This window comes from Mytilus galloprovincialis, chromosome 2 (assembly GCF_965363235.1).
Source record: "Mytilus galloprovincialis chromosome 2, xbMytGall1.hap1.1, whole genome shotgun sequence".
NCBI lineage: Eukaryota > Metazoa > Mollusca > Bivalvia > Mytilida > Mytilidae > Mytilus > Mytilus galloprovincialis.
The window spans coordinates 100,867,264-100,883,973 of NC_134839.1; the positions used below are offsets into that span (position 1 = coordinate 100,867,264).

Consider the following 16,710-nt stretch of genomic DNA (forward strand, 5'->3'; position numbering starts at 1 on the left):
CATAATTTCTTCTAGGCATAATCAGCATTCTAATAACCTTCTCCAATCCATTTACTATGAAATAACCTCCCATCTCCTGTAACATATTCATAATAAATTCCATACAAAATAAGAAATATGATGTTTTAATCTATGATTCATTCAATAAATTTTAGAAGGATATGGAAAATTGCTGGTGAAAATAATACTTTCTACTTCCAATTTTCATAGGCCAAATGTCATTGTTATATCTGTGCACAAGGATTAATCTTTACTTCTTAATATGACCATAAATATTGTATTGCCTCATAGGTGCTCAATATTATCATTTTTATCCCTTAGAAAATTTACTATCTTAAAAAATTTCATTAAAACTTTGATTTGACATCTATACTCCATAATTAGCATAAAATGGCTTGATTTGTATCAATCAACTTGAACATAAAAATAGCCTACATGTAGCTACAATTCAGGAATGAAATTTACAGTACCTCTGCCTCCTCTCCATGTTTGACTAGTTCTTTTGGTGATAATCCCTGTAAGTTACATCGTTTTGACTGAAAATAATGAAAATTGTTCATAAAATTTAAATTAAGATTTTCTAATTTTTGTTCCATGTAAACAACAATCAAATCATATATCTGGACTGAAACATGTGGAAACTGTGATATAATCAAAGTGCTTGTAAGCACAGAAGGGTAAAGATTGCATTAATTTATCATTGGAAAGTAAAATTAAATATTGCAGTCATTAAATTGATCCATTACAATTCTGGACAATGGGAGATAACTCCAATTTTTAAAGATGACATTTAACAATGACATCATTTATATTTTTAGGACAGATATTAGATTCCTGCACCTTGCGAAAGTTCTGTAATTTTCTTGACAGGTTTAACATTTTTTTGTGACTTGAATATCTCAGCATATATTTCATTGATAAATTTCTGGAAATGTTCAAGGATAGGATGTATACAATGTTATGATCAATGCACTATATTTTGTGTATCAAAAAGGTAGTGATAATCATTGGCAGATTTAGATATCAAGTGATGCAAGTCAGTTACATAGGGTTTTGATTACATTTCATGCAATATTTACCCAAAAACCTTTCAAATTACATCAATTTAATGAGATTATTTCTGAATAAAAAAATCATTTAAATTTTTAGAATTATCACTTTATGACATAGTTCTATTGAAAAATTGTTTCATTCAATTTAAAATAAAAGCAAGTTTTAAAACACTCACTGAACTTTCTCACCAGCTTTACTTATCTAGATTCATTTTTAAAAGTCTGCAGTATGAAGGTTCTACTACAAGTAACTCATAATCTTAACATCATCAATGATCCATGTAAATGAGGTCAAGGTCAGATTAACCCTGCCAGACAGACATCTACACCTTAGAGTCATACCATGCAGCAAATGTAGTTGAACTATGGGATCTGGGAATCAGACTTAATTAGGAAAGCTACTACTAGGGAGTGTTTATATAAAGTTTTATTAAGACAGTTTACACCTTCTGATGTCTAGTATTTAGCGACTTTTGTCGCAAGCAACAATCAATGATACTTGTGATCAATAAGGAAATACAGGGTGTTTACCAACCTTAACCATAATAGGAATTTCTCCAATAGTTCTTTCGACTGTATCCTGTGGTTTGTTGTTTATTTTCCACACAAATGTTATCTGGAAATTCCCTTTGTATGTCACAAACCTCTGTCGACACTGGAAAGACAAAAAAAAAATATTCTTGATTTTTGTTGTTGGTTTAATTGAGCTGGTGTCAATATTATGTTTTAATGCATATTTTCATTAAAAAATTATCAACAATATTATTGCTTTTTGAGTAACAAATTAGATCTGGTATCCTTTTTCAAATTACTATTCCATTTGTTGCTGTTTGCTTGTTTTACCCTGGCTGATCATGAGTTTCCTATATGCTACTTCATAATCCATAAAAGTGTTTTATATTGAAGTCAACTTTTATCTTTTGTATTTTTATATTTTAACTCTTTCTTAATAAAATGATAACAAAACTATGCCTTACTTCTGCAGGATAAACTTTTAGGTTGACTGATGTCTTGTTACTTTGAGAAACCACTGGCTTGTATACATTAGCATCCTACAATACATAAACAATTCAATTATTTTAAAATGGTAACATCAGTACAGTTCCACCATGGGGCATGTAATTTACTAACCAGAATCCAGTTGTGAAGAAGTTGAGTAAAATGAAGAATTTATGCTAAGTTTTTATTTTGGCTAAATTTCCTATTTAGATGAAATTAGGAAGATACTACCCTGCATTAATTTTATCTTTGAAGAAGATCAAACCAACTGGATCAAACTTAGGAAAATAAAAGTGTTCGACTTAAATATTGCTTGCTTAATTTATGGCCCTAGTAATTACGTTTATTCTCCTTTAAAATAAAACAAACTATACAGTATTTATATTTACGTCAACAGAGTTTTTAGCTCAATTTTGAAACAGTTAAAAGGTCAGTAAACTGAACATTAACAAGTCTCTGGTGTGCTGTTTTTAATTCCATATTACTTTTCTTTTTGAGGATGCTATTTTCATATGTACCCTTTTTATTTTTGATAAAAATTCTGAAGGGGTCAATATCATGATGTCTTTCAAGGTATTTTGCATGGAAAATTTGTCATTTGAAAAAATCTAAATAGTTAAGACCAATTTTAGTAGTTGCAAAAACTGGTGTAAAAAATAAAAATAAATGTGATTATGTGCATACCAATACTGTAAATGATATTCTGTCTCCATCTGGTAAAGCAAACTCCACAGGGTATATCAACTGAAACATAAAAATACATAAAGTCAAATAATTCAAAATGCTCTTTTGTTCTTACATGCTCTACATTCTATGATCACTCTAACCTGGAAAGCATTATATTTGTCAATATCTATACACAGTTCATTAACCTCTTCAAAAAACATTCACATCTTGAAGTTCACTCACTGTGTCAATGTATACCCTGCTTAAAAAAGTGCAACACAATGAACAGCTGTTAAGGAAACCAGCAGACTTTTGGAAGCTAAGACACAAAACCATGCTTTTTTATCATAACAGATGCACATTCAGAACCCAATATCATGTTAAATTTTTAAACAATTGAGTGTCAACATTTATTTCCTAATCTTTCTCATCTTGACATCTTTAATAGTTTTTTTTACCAATTTCTATTTTATTTTGATATTGTATCAAGTTAATTTAAGTATAATTACCTGCACAGCCTTTCCTAATCCCTCCTCTAACATGTAATTAAATGAATCAACATGCGGTCTGGTTAGCTCTTGAAGAGGCTGAAAAACAACAATAATCACTATTTAAGCAAACATTTGTACAGGCAGTGGTATTTAGGGCAAGTTCTGTCTAACAGCTTGTGATAATATTACTGTGTTAACAATTTATAATGATAAGGCCATTGCACATAAACTATGGGTATAAAAACTGGAATGGCCTTAGGATATCAAAGTATGATAATGTTGGATGAATTATCAAGCATGTCAATTGCAAAATTGTTCTTATTCTTGAAGAAGAAGACTTCTTCCAGAAGAATTGGTGTGTTGCTTCATAAAGAAATGAAAAGGTTTAAGGCCTGGCATTCACTAAATATATAAAGTACATGTAATATGCCTTTTGTTTCAGAAAGATAAAAAAAATTTTTTTAATTAGATGGGCATTTTTGTTCTGTTTTTAACATTTTTAAAGATTTTATCTTTCTGAAACACAAAATGCATTTAACTTTTATAGTATATTTACAATGTTAGTCCAAATATATCTGATGTCTTGCAAGGCTATTATAATTTTCCTACTTAGGAAGGCGTCCCAGAAAAAAAATTAAATAACCTTGCAAGAGGTCATAATTATTTGAACTAGTACAATGTATCTGGTGGATAAGGCCTTAAAACTTTTTCAACTACACAGGTTAGTTTTTGAGGTGTAATTACAACCATCTTTTTCCATTTGTAATGACAAACCTGTATATAAACTTTTAAATGGGAAGAAGTCCCCTATTAAAGTAGAAAAACAATAATTTTTTTTTTTTTTTTCTAAATTGGGAAAATTTCCCGAAATTTTCATTTTTACTTATGAACTCAAAATCGTTCAAATATTTTTGTCGCTTTTTTTAATTCCCGCATTTGCGCAGAACACAGAAATCTACTTCCTTCTTCCGGTCTCGTTGTCGTGAGACTTTGAGTAGTCTAGTAAAATATAGGAACTCAAGGAACACAATGCCAATATTTCATTTTTAATAATTCTTTGTCTTTGATATGAATTAACGTTACCTGATGCATTGTGTTTCTTTGTTTACATTGAACATGACGTCATAACTTTAAAAATAACGTCACAAGTAAAATACCTAACAACAGAACCAAAATCGGAAACGTTACAGTATTTCCGTTTCTTTTTTTAACAACTTCGTCCCCATTCACAGGTAATGCCTGCCTCATATTATAGACAATAGACAATATTATAAAAAAAAAATTATGTACTGCCACTGCCGCTGGTGGAAACTAGCTATAAATTTGTCTTATGCTTAAAAAATTGCACAGGTTTATCAGATTTTAGTGAAAATATGTAGGTGTTAACTCAACATTTGTTATCCATTTGTTATTTTGAAACATCAATTGACATAATTGACGTATGAAACGGTTGTTTCTGTGACTAGTGTCAGAACGACAGTAGGGAAAAAAAGGGGGGTCTACAGATCGGATATAAACAAATATATAAGGTTTACCATATGTTGCTTATCATTAGGTCTGCCATAATCTTTATGTGTTAAATTTTTGAAACTTGGTTGTATTCGATCCCCAGTCTCTGTCATTTTGAAAATAAGTTCTTTGATTTTCTTCCCACGTGCATTTGTTGTTGTTGTCTACGTATATATAAGGTTTGAATGTATAGAACATATTTGTGTCTTATTAAACGTTTTGATGACTAAATTAAAAAAATAATAATAGTATTACAAAGTAGGACGTAGTTTGGAATTCCGTATTTTAAAAATATTCGTCAGTTCGTCAGTTACCAAGGAGAATATCATGAACACGCATTATTGATTAATTTATTGTCTTTTACGCCACTCTCGGCACTATTTTTTGTTTTGTGGTGGCCCGAAGAGAATCATAGATACTTGGGCACAGGACATTTTTATTGGCCCTCCCCCTTTTCCTCACAATCCGTCACTTTTTTCAGGAACATATATATATTAACTTAGTTACCCAGCTTTTTTTTGTTTTCTACATTACACGTGTTTATGGCATGTCACCAATTATATAGATCTAGCTTAAAACAAATTATACAAAATACCTTATATTCTTCATAAATTTCGAAAGATATGTGAAAATCTGGGAACAGTATGTCAATCAAAATAAGAATACTAACTCACTGCGAATAAAAAAAAAATATAATTCTAATCAAGAAACCACAGGCACTTGTCTCAAATCCCCACCTATATACCTTAATTTAACACGTGTTATATTAAGGTATATAAAAGGGGGGGGCGGATTCTGAGACAAGTGCCTGCGTCAAGAACCCATAAAAAAAACTTGACTAAAAGAAATATGATATATGTTCCTGTTATTTTTTTATATATCAAAATTGAAGGCCGTCCGGTAATCTATATTTTTGCTTGCTGTGTAACTGTTAATATAAAAATTGAATATAACTTGAGGTACTGAAGCGATTTGAACTGACGGGGAAAAAAATGTTCTTACGGGCACATTAACATTCTTATGCCACAAACCGAAAATTTGCTACATCCAGTGACGGGTTCAGTTTGGAGGGGGGGGGGTCAGGATATTGGAACCACCCTTATTGACGATCAATACTTTTGAATGGGAACATATGGTTGGATCCGTCTTTCACCTGTGCTAACTATTTGGACCCCACATTAAAGATGGCTGGATCCCCCACGGACATAACATGAATGCATTTATATCGAAATTTGCTTTTATATATTACAGCTATCAAAATAAAAAGGAGAGGTCAACAGAGAACCAAGGACACTTCTGTTAATGCCGTAAGCTTGAAAGTGAAGTTTTCTCCATGCATCCAATGATTTGGAAATTAATAAAAGATGGTACATCGAACAGGAAAAAATGCAGCGTAAATATATGTGGTTTATTGAAACTCATTAAATCTTTGCTCAGAATCTTTGCCTTGCTTATTCATTATCATTTCTATAATTTTTATTTAAATCTATTCAGTTAATAGATGTGTTGGAGGAGTCATGTAATTTCATAGCAATATTCTGAATTGAGGATATAGGAATTTTCATTATGGCGAATTTGTTAAAGGTCACTGACATGATAAAGAACGAATTATAAATTCTATAATTCTATTCTTACTGATAAGACAGAACGAAAATTAGACCAAGAACTCGCGGCTGTGACACATTTTAGTGCACGATGACTTTCAGGATTTATATACTATGTTCACTTTTCTGCACTATATGTAAGTATTACCGTGACTTTTATAGTGATTTGTATTATTATATCATGTATGAACCCTAACATTTAGTTTAAAGACTTATCAAATCTCGAAAACATAAATTTATGTTCTTACTTTAATTTATGAATATTGATTATTATTTTCCATGTTTCTTCGTGCTTTTCATTTTTGTAAATGTGTTTTGAAATTTGAGCATGCTGAACATTTCTTGCAATTTGTATATACATGATCCACCTTATATGCATTTCGCTTTCAAAATATTTGATCCTAAAAGTTTTACCATATACATGTACACAAGGTAACAAAATAGACAAATATTAAAAAGAAGGAATTTTAATGTAATTATCAATCTCTAGGAGAAATATTGTATATTATTTAAATTTTCAAATGAGTCAAACTTAATTACATACTAAATAAATTATATATATGCAAATACAGAAAACATAACAAAAACATATCCTTCTATTAGTATGCAGTAACTGCGATTATAAAGGGACCACATATAGACCAGAAGAAACATGGGTGGCCGAAGATAGATGTAATATTTGCACATGTAGATCTGACGGAACAATTTCATGTGAAACAAAACAATGTAGTCCCGGTAAGTCATCACGTAAAAGTCATTTAGTGTAATGAAAAACAAGCAATTCATTTATGGGATCATGGATACGGTGATATTTGAGAATGTACGTTACACAGCCTTCTTGAGATGTACTACATGATAACCATTTATACAATGGTGCGTCCGATTGGACCGTGTGCGGGATGTGTAAATTCGCAGCCTCGTCCGGTCATACTGAATACTTTAATTTCAATGAATGGTGTAGAGAGCAAATCACGCTCTCACCACGCTCTCACCACTCTAAAGAAGCCTCGCAACAACTCTTCTAAGTGGTCTGTAGGTTGCCTATTGTATGGCTAAATTTATGCTCCTGACTTGGGACAGGCACATACAGAATATGGAGGGGTTAAACATGTTGGCTAGGACAGTGGTGTAACAGTACAACACAAGAACAAACTATAAAAATCAGTTGAAAAAGGCTTTCGGTCCTTTTATAGCTGACTATGCGGTATGTGCTTTGCTCATTGTTGAAGGCCACATCCAACTTCTAATGGATTTAGTGTATAGACGCCAATAAAACATGTCAATGCTATATGTGATATGTGCCTACATTCGTTACGAATAGATAAATACATACAGTTATTACAAACATTTGCAGTTTACATGTTATGTACAGTCACAAAGAGAAATTACAAAAAAAAAAACGAAACAAACCAGTTCACATGAGCGGTACAACTTGGTCATGGTTATATGTAGCTGGTCCGCAAAAATTCAAAACATAACATAAGGACCTAAGAGTTACGGTTCCGCAGCTAGGTTATATGAAGTACGTAAAAAGGACTCTGTCATTGTCACAGTGAAATCAACATATATAGGTTTTGAGGTGCATTTCTGTAAACCTATCCAAAAAAAAGGAATGTGAAATTTAATCAAAGTCAGGGCTTGATAAGTACATGTATTGCGCAATTTTAAGGTCTGCAATTTTTCAACCTATGCAAGTCAAAAGTTCCAACATAAGATAAGATATTTTTTTAAACCTGTTCACTGACCCATTATTTGACATCCAAATTATCAACAAGCATTGCATTCATGTATATGTATATGTATAATTCATAATCATATTTATAACATGTTATAAAGATTTTACTGATTATTAGGTCTCAATTGTTTTAAAAGAGGCGCTTTGAGAAGAATCAAAAGTTAGACTTAATTATCAGCGAAACATGCTTATATTAGCATATGTATAATTGGCTATGGAACATGGATTTACTTTCGAGTTTCTTAAATTTATAGTTTTTTTCTCTCTCAGATATACAAGAGAACTAATTCACAGTTTATGAAATATCTTAAAAGATAAAATTGAATCGTTTCAGTAAAGTGTCATGACAATGGTAGAGATTACAATATTGGAGAGAGCTTTCTGTCGTCTGATGGTTGTAATGAGTGCGTCTGCACTGTTAATGGTGCAGCGTGTACAAAGATATCGTGTGGTGGAGCTGGAGTGGTGAACATACGTAATATAATTATAAAATTCATTGTTAAATTACTTTCGATATGCTTTAAACATAATTATGATAATAGGGATAATGTAAAATAATCTCGAAACACTCTAAAAATTATAAGGTTTAAATCCCAGAGAAGTTTATGGTCATTATACATATATTGAATTCGAGGCATATGTAGCTGTTTCGTGGATATCCATTTATTGGGAGCGACCATAGTAAAATGAACATAAAACAGTCCGAATCATTTAACTATTTGTCACTGATGAGTCTTTTGTAGACGAAACGCGCTTCTTGTCTGGTATCTCTGATGAGTTCTTTTTGACTACTGGGATAGAGGCCTTAGTTGTAATTAACGCATTTTGTTTTGTTATGCCTGTATTGAGCTATTTTTTATTTGCTCTTTTGACAAAAGACAAGAACATTCCTGCCGTATTACGTTAAATTTAACTTACTAGAACAGACCCGCGAAATCGCGGGCATATACAGCTTGTGAAATGTTGTAGGATGATTTTTTGTAAAAGATATTATGTATGGAGAATTTCAGAAAAGGTATCAAAAGCCCTCTCCCTTTTTCCAAAGTCCGATATTTGCTTCCTTTCTGTTAAATTTTATTATTTTCGTGTTTCTGGCCTCAGACCACAATTATTCTTCTCCTTTACTACAATCCATTTTTTGGTAAAAGTCAAATTAAATTAAAAATTTCCACCGCTTCAAACATGAAATAAATGTAACTGCTTATATATAGACCATTATTTAATTTAGTCTAATAAAATATGCTTCAATGACAAACCATCAGTGTTTTTTTCTTCTTTTGAGGGCCTTATTAACATGCCAATGGTAGGATATAAATCTTGTATAAATGATTAAGAACGACTAAGGCTAATTTGAGGGGTGGTCGGAGGGGTTCTGATCCCGAAATCCCGAGATGCAGAATTTAAAGAAATTCATATCCCGAAATCCCGAAATCGAAAAATATATTCCCGGATCCCGTAAGGATCAATCCCCAAACCCCGAGCTTAAAAGAACACCCGATCCCGACGTCCCGAAAAAGGTCCTGTCTCCCTCTAATCTCTACCCTACTTTTATTTTTGCCAAATTACTACTTTCACTTTCAACAATAAATGTTTATGCCCCATTTATGGGCATTATGCTTTTTTTTCTGTACATCCGTGCGTTTGTTCGTTCGTTCGTCCCTTCAGGTTAAAGTTTTTGGTCGAGGTAGTTTTTGATGAAGTTATAGTCCATTCAACTCGAAACTTAGTAAATATAGTGCCGATGTGGTATCCGTGTACTATGGACACATTCTTGTTTCCACATGTTTTACTTATTTTAATATATGCAATTGGTATGACCCCTTACATAGTAAACATTTCAAAGAAAACAGTAGATAGAATACAGAGAATCTCTATATATTAAAGTAGTATAATCGTTGTTTATATGTAGATAAACGCGAAAAATAATTGTCCTCTCTAAGGAAGTATAATAGTTGTGGTTCTTGCGATCTAAACACCATGTTATGGAGAACGCTTTGATTGGCTTATTTATTTTTCCTTTTTGTTATCAATCATACGATTGGTTGTACTTGTGCATGTTTCTAACCGGAAGTATCATCTATGACTAAAAGTCAGTCTGATGACGGAATCAATATCCGGACTATTTTGTCGTTTTTCTCCAAAAATAACTCAATCTGAATAATCATAAGAATGGATGACAAATACGACTATGGATGTTACCTATAGAACACAGACGCATGATGATTAATTTATCGTGGAAGGAAGAGAAGCGACACACAAAATGAGGTCTTCTCGTTTAATAGTATATTATCACTGATAAATAAAATGATTTAGATTTAATTAGAAATTGGAAGATGCTGTGTGAATGCCGATGAGTCAAAATGTGTCAAAAGAAAACAATGGTAAAAGTACGGCCTTCAACCTTATTGCCTTTATAAATAATCCACAACTCCGAGTGTTCATTGTCTATGAAAAACTAATTGCTCTTACCTAATTACAGACATTCCACGTTGTTCCTACCATGGTAGAATTTATACAGTAGGTGACTCCTTTATGTCAGTTGACGGATGCAACAGATGTATATGTACAGAGAAACAAGTGGAAATCTGTACAAAAATGTATTGCGCACCTTCAACCCTGGCGCCACTAGAAACAACAAAAGCACCGACGTGTAACTATAATGGAAAAATATATGCATACCTTGCCCAATTTAACAGCAGTGATGGGTGCAATACGTGTACATGTACAGCCAACGAGCAGTTTGCATGTACACAAATGGCGTGTCTACCACCAACTACTCTACGACCTACTACGGCAGTAGAAACAACCCCAGTTTCTACAACAACGCAGACCTCAAGTATCGTAACTCCAGTTTCTACAACGCCCCTGTCTACTTGTACCTATAACGGTCGTATATATAATGCTGGCGACCAATTCAAAGCAGATGATGGCTGTAATAGATGTACATGTGGAGGGAACACGCGAATAATCTGTACTCTGATGGCCTGCCCACCTAAAACTACGAAGATGCAGACTAGTCTAGAATCATCCACACCAGTTAAAACCACTGTGGTTCCAGTAACAAAAAATGCAGTTTCTTCATTACCTACAACATTACCTTCAGTAACTTCACAAACGACAATGAATATAGAAACTACCACCGTACATAAATGTAATTACAATGGACGAGTATATGACTATGGCATGAGCTTTAAAGACGACGATGGGTGCAATATTTGTATTTGTGGTAAAAATGAAATTATTTGCTCATTAATGATATGTCCAAAATCAACCACAAAAATTCCGACCACAGTCCAAGTAAAATCAACGCTTTCACCATCAAATGCTCCTTTGATCCAAGTTACAACCCCCAAAAAGTGCAATTCTAATGGGCGTGATTATGATGTAGGTGTAAGTTTTAAAGCTGATGACGGATGTAATACATGTTCATGTACAGAAATGGGGGTTGTTGTATGCACCTTAATGCTTTGCCCACCTACAACCGTGCAGGCAAATAACATTGAATCAACAGTTGTATCTAATAAGGTCACATGTATTTATAATGGACAGGTTTACAACGTTGGCGAAAGTTTTAAAAATACCGATGGTTGTAATACTTGTCGATGTATCGCTGATGGAGGCATTGCCTGTACAAAAATGCTCTGCATACTAGTATCAACAACTAAACTATCGTCTACTCAACCAACAACGCAAACAATAACAGCAAAAACGCAGTCGACAAGAAAATGCAATTACAACGGGCATATATACAATGTAGGAGATTCTTTTAAGGCAACAGATGGATGTAATACATGTAGATGTACAGGCGAACAAGAAATAGGATGTACAAAAATCTACTGTCCACCAACATCAACACAGCGTGCTATCACAGACGATACAACATCAACAATTGATACCACTAATAACTCTGAACCAATAACGTCAATCAATCATTTGAAAGCAACAATGAATAAATACTAAAATAATTTAAATAAAAACTCGCCACAATTTATTAACGTTTAAGAGTACAAACGCCTACGTTTATATAGGAATGTATCTTATGTTAGCTTACTTGAAGGCCGTACGGTGACCTATAGTTGTTAATGTCTGTGTCATTTTGGTCTCTTGTGGACAGTTGTCTCATTTGCAATCATACCACATCTTCTTTTTTATATTTACTGTTTGTTTGTTTGTTTGTTTAACAGTAACATCCTACCATTGATTAGCTAGGCTGACTTTATGCAATCTAGCCCCACTTTTTAAGCTTTGAAGCATTAAACCTTACAAAAATGCCATATAAAGCAAACTTGAAGACTATAATAATAAGATTGACATCATATTTATTACGTTTGCAGGACGGGTTTTTCTTAAAACTATCGGCATTCCCATGGGAACCAATTGTGCCCATCTTTTTGCCGACTTGTTCCTTTATCATTATGAGGCTGATTTCATACATGAACTTCTTAGGAAAAAAGAAAAGAAGATCGCAATATCCTTTTATTTTACTTTCCGCTATATAGATGATGATCTCTCACTACATAATCCAAAATTTGGTGTCTATGTTGAACGCACCTATTCCATCGAACTAGAGATAAAGGATACACCAGATACAGTTAAGTCTGCCTCATATCTTTACTTATATTTAGAAATTGACAATGATGGCCAACAAAAGAGAGTATTTCAGCTTCCCTATTGTCAACATTCCAGCAGCACCTGCAAACGAATTGTATATCTCCCAATTGATACGATATTCCCGGGCTTGTATTTCCTATCATGACTTCATTTCTTTTTACAAGGAAGCTATTAAACCAAGAGTTCCAAATGGTGAAGTTAAAATCACCCCTTCGTAAATTTAACGGACGCCATCACGAGTTGGTTGACCGTTATTGAATAACCGTTTCACAGATAATATCGAATATGTTTTTAATGTCATAACTACAATCCCGTTCCCTCTTCACGATTGTGACCTACCAAATTAGACTATTTACCGGGTCTGTAATAACATAAGCAATGCGAAGGGTGCCAAATTGGAGCAGGATCTGCTTACCCTTCTGGAGCACCTGATACCCCCCTCCCCTCAACATTTTTTCTTGGTAGGATTCGTGTTGATTAGTCGTTTTCTATGTTGCGTCTTGTGTACTAATATTTGTCTGTTTATCTTTGTTTTTTAGCCACGACGTTGTCAGTTTATTTTCTATCTATGCGTTTGACTGTTCCTCTGGTATCTTTCGTCCCGCTTTTATAGTAGCACAAACAAGTTATGAACGTTTGAGATTCGATAGCATATACATGTATATATATATATATAAGTTACTGCAATAGATAATTCCTATGTTAAAAATTTTGGTTCTAGATTACATCGTTAGCAAACTTACTTTCCTTATAAATGCAAAAAAAAAAACCACTTTTTTAATCCTTATAAAGCTTCAATTACAACTAAGGATATGCCTAAAATGTTCCAACTGATCATATAAATTACGCGAGTGAACAGTTGTCTTCTGTATAAACTTTACTGTTTATGTTTGAGAAACAATTTTTAGAAAGACAAACATACTATAATAGATATAGGAAGATGTGGTGTGAATGCCAATGAGACAACTCTCCATCCAAATAACAATTTATAAAAGTAAACCATTATAGGTCAATGTACGGCCTTCAACACGGAGCCTTGGCTCACACCGAACAAAAAGCTATAAAGGGCCCCAAAATTACTAGTATAAAACCATTCAAACGGGAAAACCAACGGTCTTATCTATATAAAAATATACTATAAACACGTTTAAAAGCATGAAGGATAAGTACAAACAATGTTAACTTTGCCTGACTAAGTGGAAACCATAGGTTATGTACAATTGCATAATCAAATGAAATAAAAATTTAAAATCATATCGCACATATCATTCAAATCATGCCAATACCGAAACAATGTTTACTGGAAGAATTGTACCATCGGCATTCTAATAGGCCACAAACAGCTGGAAATTGGAAGTAGGTCTAGCAGCTGTACAGTACAGGTGGAATTTAAAAAAAAAAAAAACATATGAGAACCAGTCAAATAATTGGAAGATGGATGCAGGTCGAAGAAAAATAATCAGTAACATTGTCAAATATAAACATCGGTAAAACACACTAAAGTCCATAAATATTCCATAAATACTATATAGAAAGAACAAAAAAGATTGTGTATAAGACCAACATAAAAGCGATGGGGAACTCATTGTGCACCAAAAGGACAAACCTATAACACCTGCACTGTTACAATGTTTAAATACAATAATTATTCATATCCGGTGATAAGGAATTGTAAATAAGCGTATTTGTAAATATATCCGGTCTTACCGTTAACATTGCATCACCATATACATTACTCCTGAGTACACGGGAAGTATGTAACAATATGACGGTTTGAAATAAAACATTAAAAAGCACAAAAAACAGCACCGAAAACTAAAGCAAAAACAAAATCCTTAAAACAAAAGAGGCGAAGGCTGTGTAGTTCCATGTGACATTGTTTGTGTTGGAAATGGGAAATTAAATGCACAGATGATTCATATTCCGTAAAACTTTTGAAGATATGACGTCAACTTAAAAATCAAGAAGCACAAGTTTAAAAGGTTCCTTGTAAGCAGCAACTTTCTTACAAAGAATATGATCGGAGACACAGGAATTACCCTCATTAGGAACCATACAAGCCGAATATTTCAAAGTCATTTATTTCAGTTCATACCAGACCAACTTATTCATTTAGAAAATCCTCTTGCCACACACTCAGAAAATCAAATGGTCGTCGCCTTAGGTCTATTGTCACGCTCGTGTGCAAGCCATTATATGCAGAGGTCGATATATTCCATGATCAGAACTTCAAATAGTACGAAATATCAAACATTTGACAACTCTTTTGTTATTTAAGTAATATTGTCCAGTTATTTTTCGCTATTAGAAAATAAGAAAGCTGAGCCATTTTGAAATTAATATTTGTTCAGAATTTACGCTAACGGTGAAGATTCACTACAGAATGAACAATACATTTGATAATTTTGTGTTTCAAGTTTTATAGATCACAAATAAACTGATTGATCATTTAAAAGATAAAATAAATTTGAGAACTTACACACTCAAATCTTTCAGGTTCAAACGATACCAGGTTAAGGATTATCTATATTGGGAGAGTCAACTCCTGCCTAGTATCGCGCTACTAGTATTAAATCAACTTCTTTAAGGTTTATGTACCCTTCTGTAGCCATTTTTGTACGAATTTTTCAAACCTCAATTGTATCAATACTAAAGATATAATAAATAATAGAGATAGGCCATTTAGTACATGTTCCAAGGGGAAACTTGATGTAAAGCATTATATTTTACTGTTTCATTGCATTTGATAGAAAAAGAGGACTTTGTGGCAAATAAATCAAGAATTTTATAGAAAATCCACAGCCTTTAATACAGAGATTTTTGTTATAAAATTTGAAACATAAATTACTCACTTGATTTTCTATGATGTGCTAGTGTTTATTTTTTACAAAAAGTTCTAAGTAACCTGTAAATTCCAAAACACCTCGTGCTGAGTCATTAAAGTCGAGCGCACCCTAAAAGGTGTACTTGATTTTGGCCATATTTATACTTGTCTTATCCAATAACTACATTTATAAACTTGTTTTAAGAAAATCTATGCTAGCACTGCATGCAATAATCCTATATCTATCAGTCATCAAATTGCCAAATATGAGAGTGCAAGGATAAAGGCTGTGGATTTTCTATAAAAATCTTGATTTATTTGCCACAAAGTCCTCTTTTTCTATTAAATGCAATGGAACAGTAAAAAATAATGCTTTGCATCAAGTTTCCCCTTGGAATATGTACAAAATGGCCTATCTCTATTGTTCATTATATCTGTAGTTTTGATACAATTGAAGTTTGAAAAGTTCGTACAAAAATGGCTACAGAAGGGTACATAAACCTTAAATAAATACAGCATCCCTGTTGTTCTTTTTAACAACACCATTGGCAACTAAGAGAACAAAAATACCGAACTCCAAGGAAAATTCATAGACAATTGTTATCCATTCGCTTGATGTGTTTCAACTTTTGATTTTGCCATTTGATTAGGAACTTTCCGTTTTGAATTTTCCTCGGAGTTCAGTATTTTTTTGTGATTTTACTTATTTTTTTCATAACAGAAAGTCCGTTAACAAATGGCAAAATCAAAATCTCACAAACACATCTGCCGAATGTAAAACAGCAATCGTATCCTTGACTTGGTAAAAAGACCCCAAAAAGCATCAATATATCTAACGTTATATTAATACTACATATATCATTAAATACCACGCATTAAATACCACGTGTAGCTTTGATATGTGTACTCAGCGCAAAATATGAAATAGATACGTGATGGGTTGAATACTAGTGTACGAGCTGAGGTGACTGCTTATTACATAATTCAACGACATACACCCTAAATAAAATTATTTTAATTAAAACAGTCTTCTATGTAAGTTTATCTTCCTGTGGAAAACAGTACTCTTTGTACACACTGCCACAACATGTCCACCTGAAACAGATGAAAGATGTTAGCCCAGTGTCAAACAGAAAGTAATCGCCCAGTAGTTGTCGTTGGTTATGTTTGTCAAATTTGTAAAATATTGAACACATAATTGAAAGGTGTTATAGACGAC

General features: G+C 32.9%; 3 protein-coding genes across 3 annotated transcripts in view; 1 reads left to right on the forward strand and 2 right to left on the reverse strand.

Annotated features, from left to right (window-relative positions):
- LOC143065140 (DNA-directed RNA polymerase I subunit RPA2-like) overlaps positions 1-4,890 on the reverse strand; it is a 37,313-nt gene extending 32,423 nt beyond the window's left edge. The window contains exons 1-7 of the mRNA XM_076238515.1: positions 4,744-4,890; positions 3,227-3,304; positions 2,736-2,795; positions 2,030-2,104; positions 1,588-1,707; positions 471-536; positions 2-76 (exon numbers count right to left, since the gene is read on the reverse strand). Coding sequence (XP_076094630.1) covers positions 2-76; positions 471-536; positions 1,588-1,707; positions 2,030-2,104; positions 2,736-2,795; positions 3,227-3,304; positions 4,744-4,830 — 561 coding nt within the window. The 5' untranslated portion in view covers positions 4,831-4,890. The remainder of the gene's footprint in view (position 1; positions 77-470; positions 537-1,587; positions 1,708-2,029; positions 2,105-2,735; positions 2,796-3,226; positions 3,305-4,743) is intronic.
- A 1,421-nt stretch (positions 4,891-6,311) lies between these two features.
- On the forward strand, positions 6,312-12,047 carry LOC143065141 (kielin/chordin-like protein). Its single transcript, XM_076238516.1, has 4 exons — positions 6,312-6,458; positions 6,925-7,056; positions 8,391-8,531; positions 10,536-12,047. Exons 1-4 carry the CDS (start codon positions 6,413-6,415, stop codon positions 12,014-12,016), a joined length of 1,800 nt encoding a protein of 599 aa, XP_076094631.1. The 5' UTR covers positions 6,312-6,412; the 3' UTR covers positions 12,017-12,047.
- A 4,441-nt stretch (positions 12,048-16,488) lies between these two features.
- LOC143062585 (uncharacterized) overlaps positions 16,489-16,710 on the reverse strand; it is a 29,098-nt gene continuing 28,876 nt past the window's right edge. The window contains exon 15 of the mRNA XM_076234248.1: positions 16,489-16,586. The gene's annotated coding sequence lies outside the window, so the exon portion shown is untranslated. The remainder of the gene's footprint in view (positions 16,587-16,710) is intronic.

What these genes read in the sequence shown, in the direction of transcription:
- LOC143065141 (XM_076238516.1), top strand. Translation starts at nt 6,413, where the DNA reads ATGACTTTCAGGATTTATATACTATGTTCACTTTTCTGCACTATAT. An exon ending in TTCACTTTTCTGCACTATAT is followed by an intron (nt 6,459 to 6,924) that starts GTAAGTATTACC and finishes TCCTTCTATTAG; the next exon opens with TATGCAGTAACTGCGATTAT. An exon ending in AGCTGGAGTGGTGAACATAC is followed by an intron (nt 8,532 to 10,535) that starts GTAATATAATTA and finishes ACCTAATTACAG; the next exon opens with ACATTCCACGTTGTTCCTAC.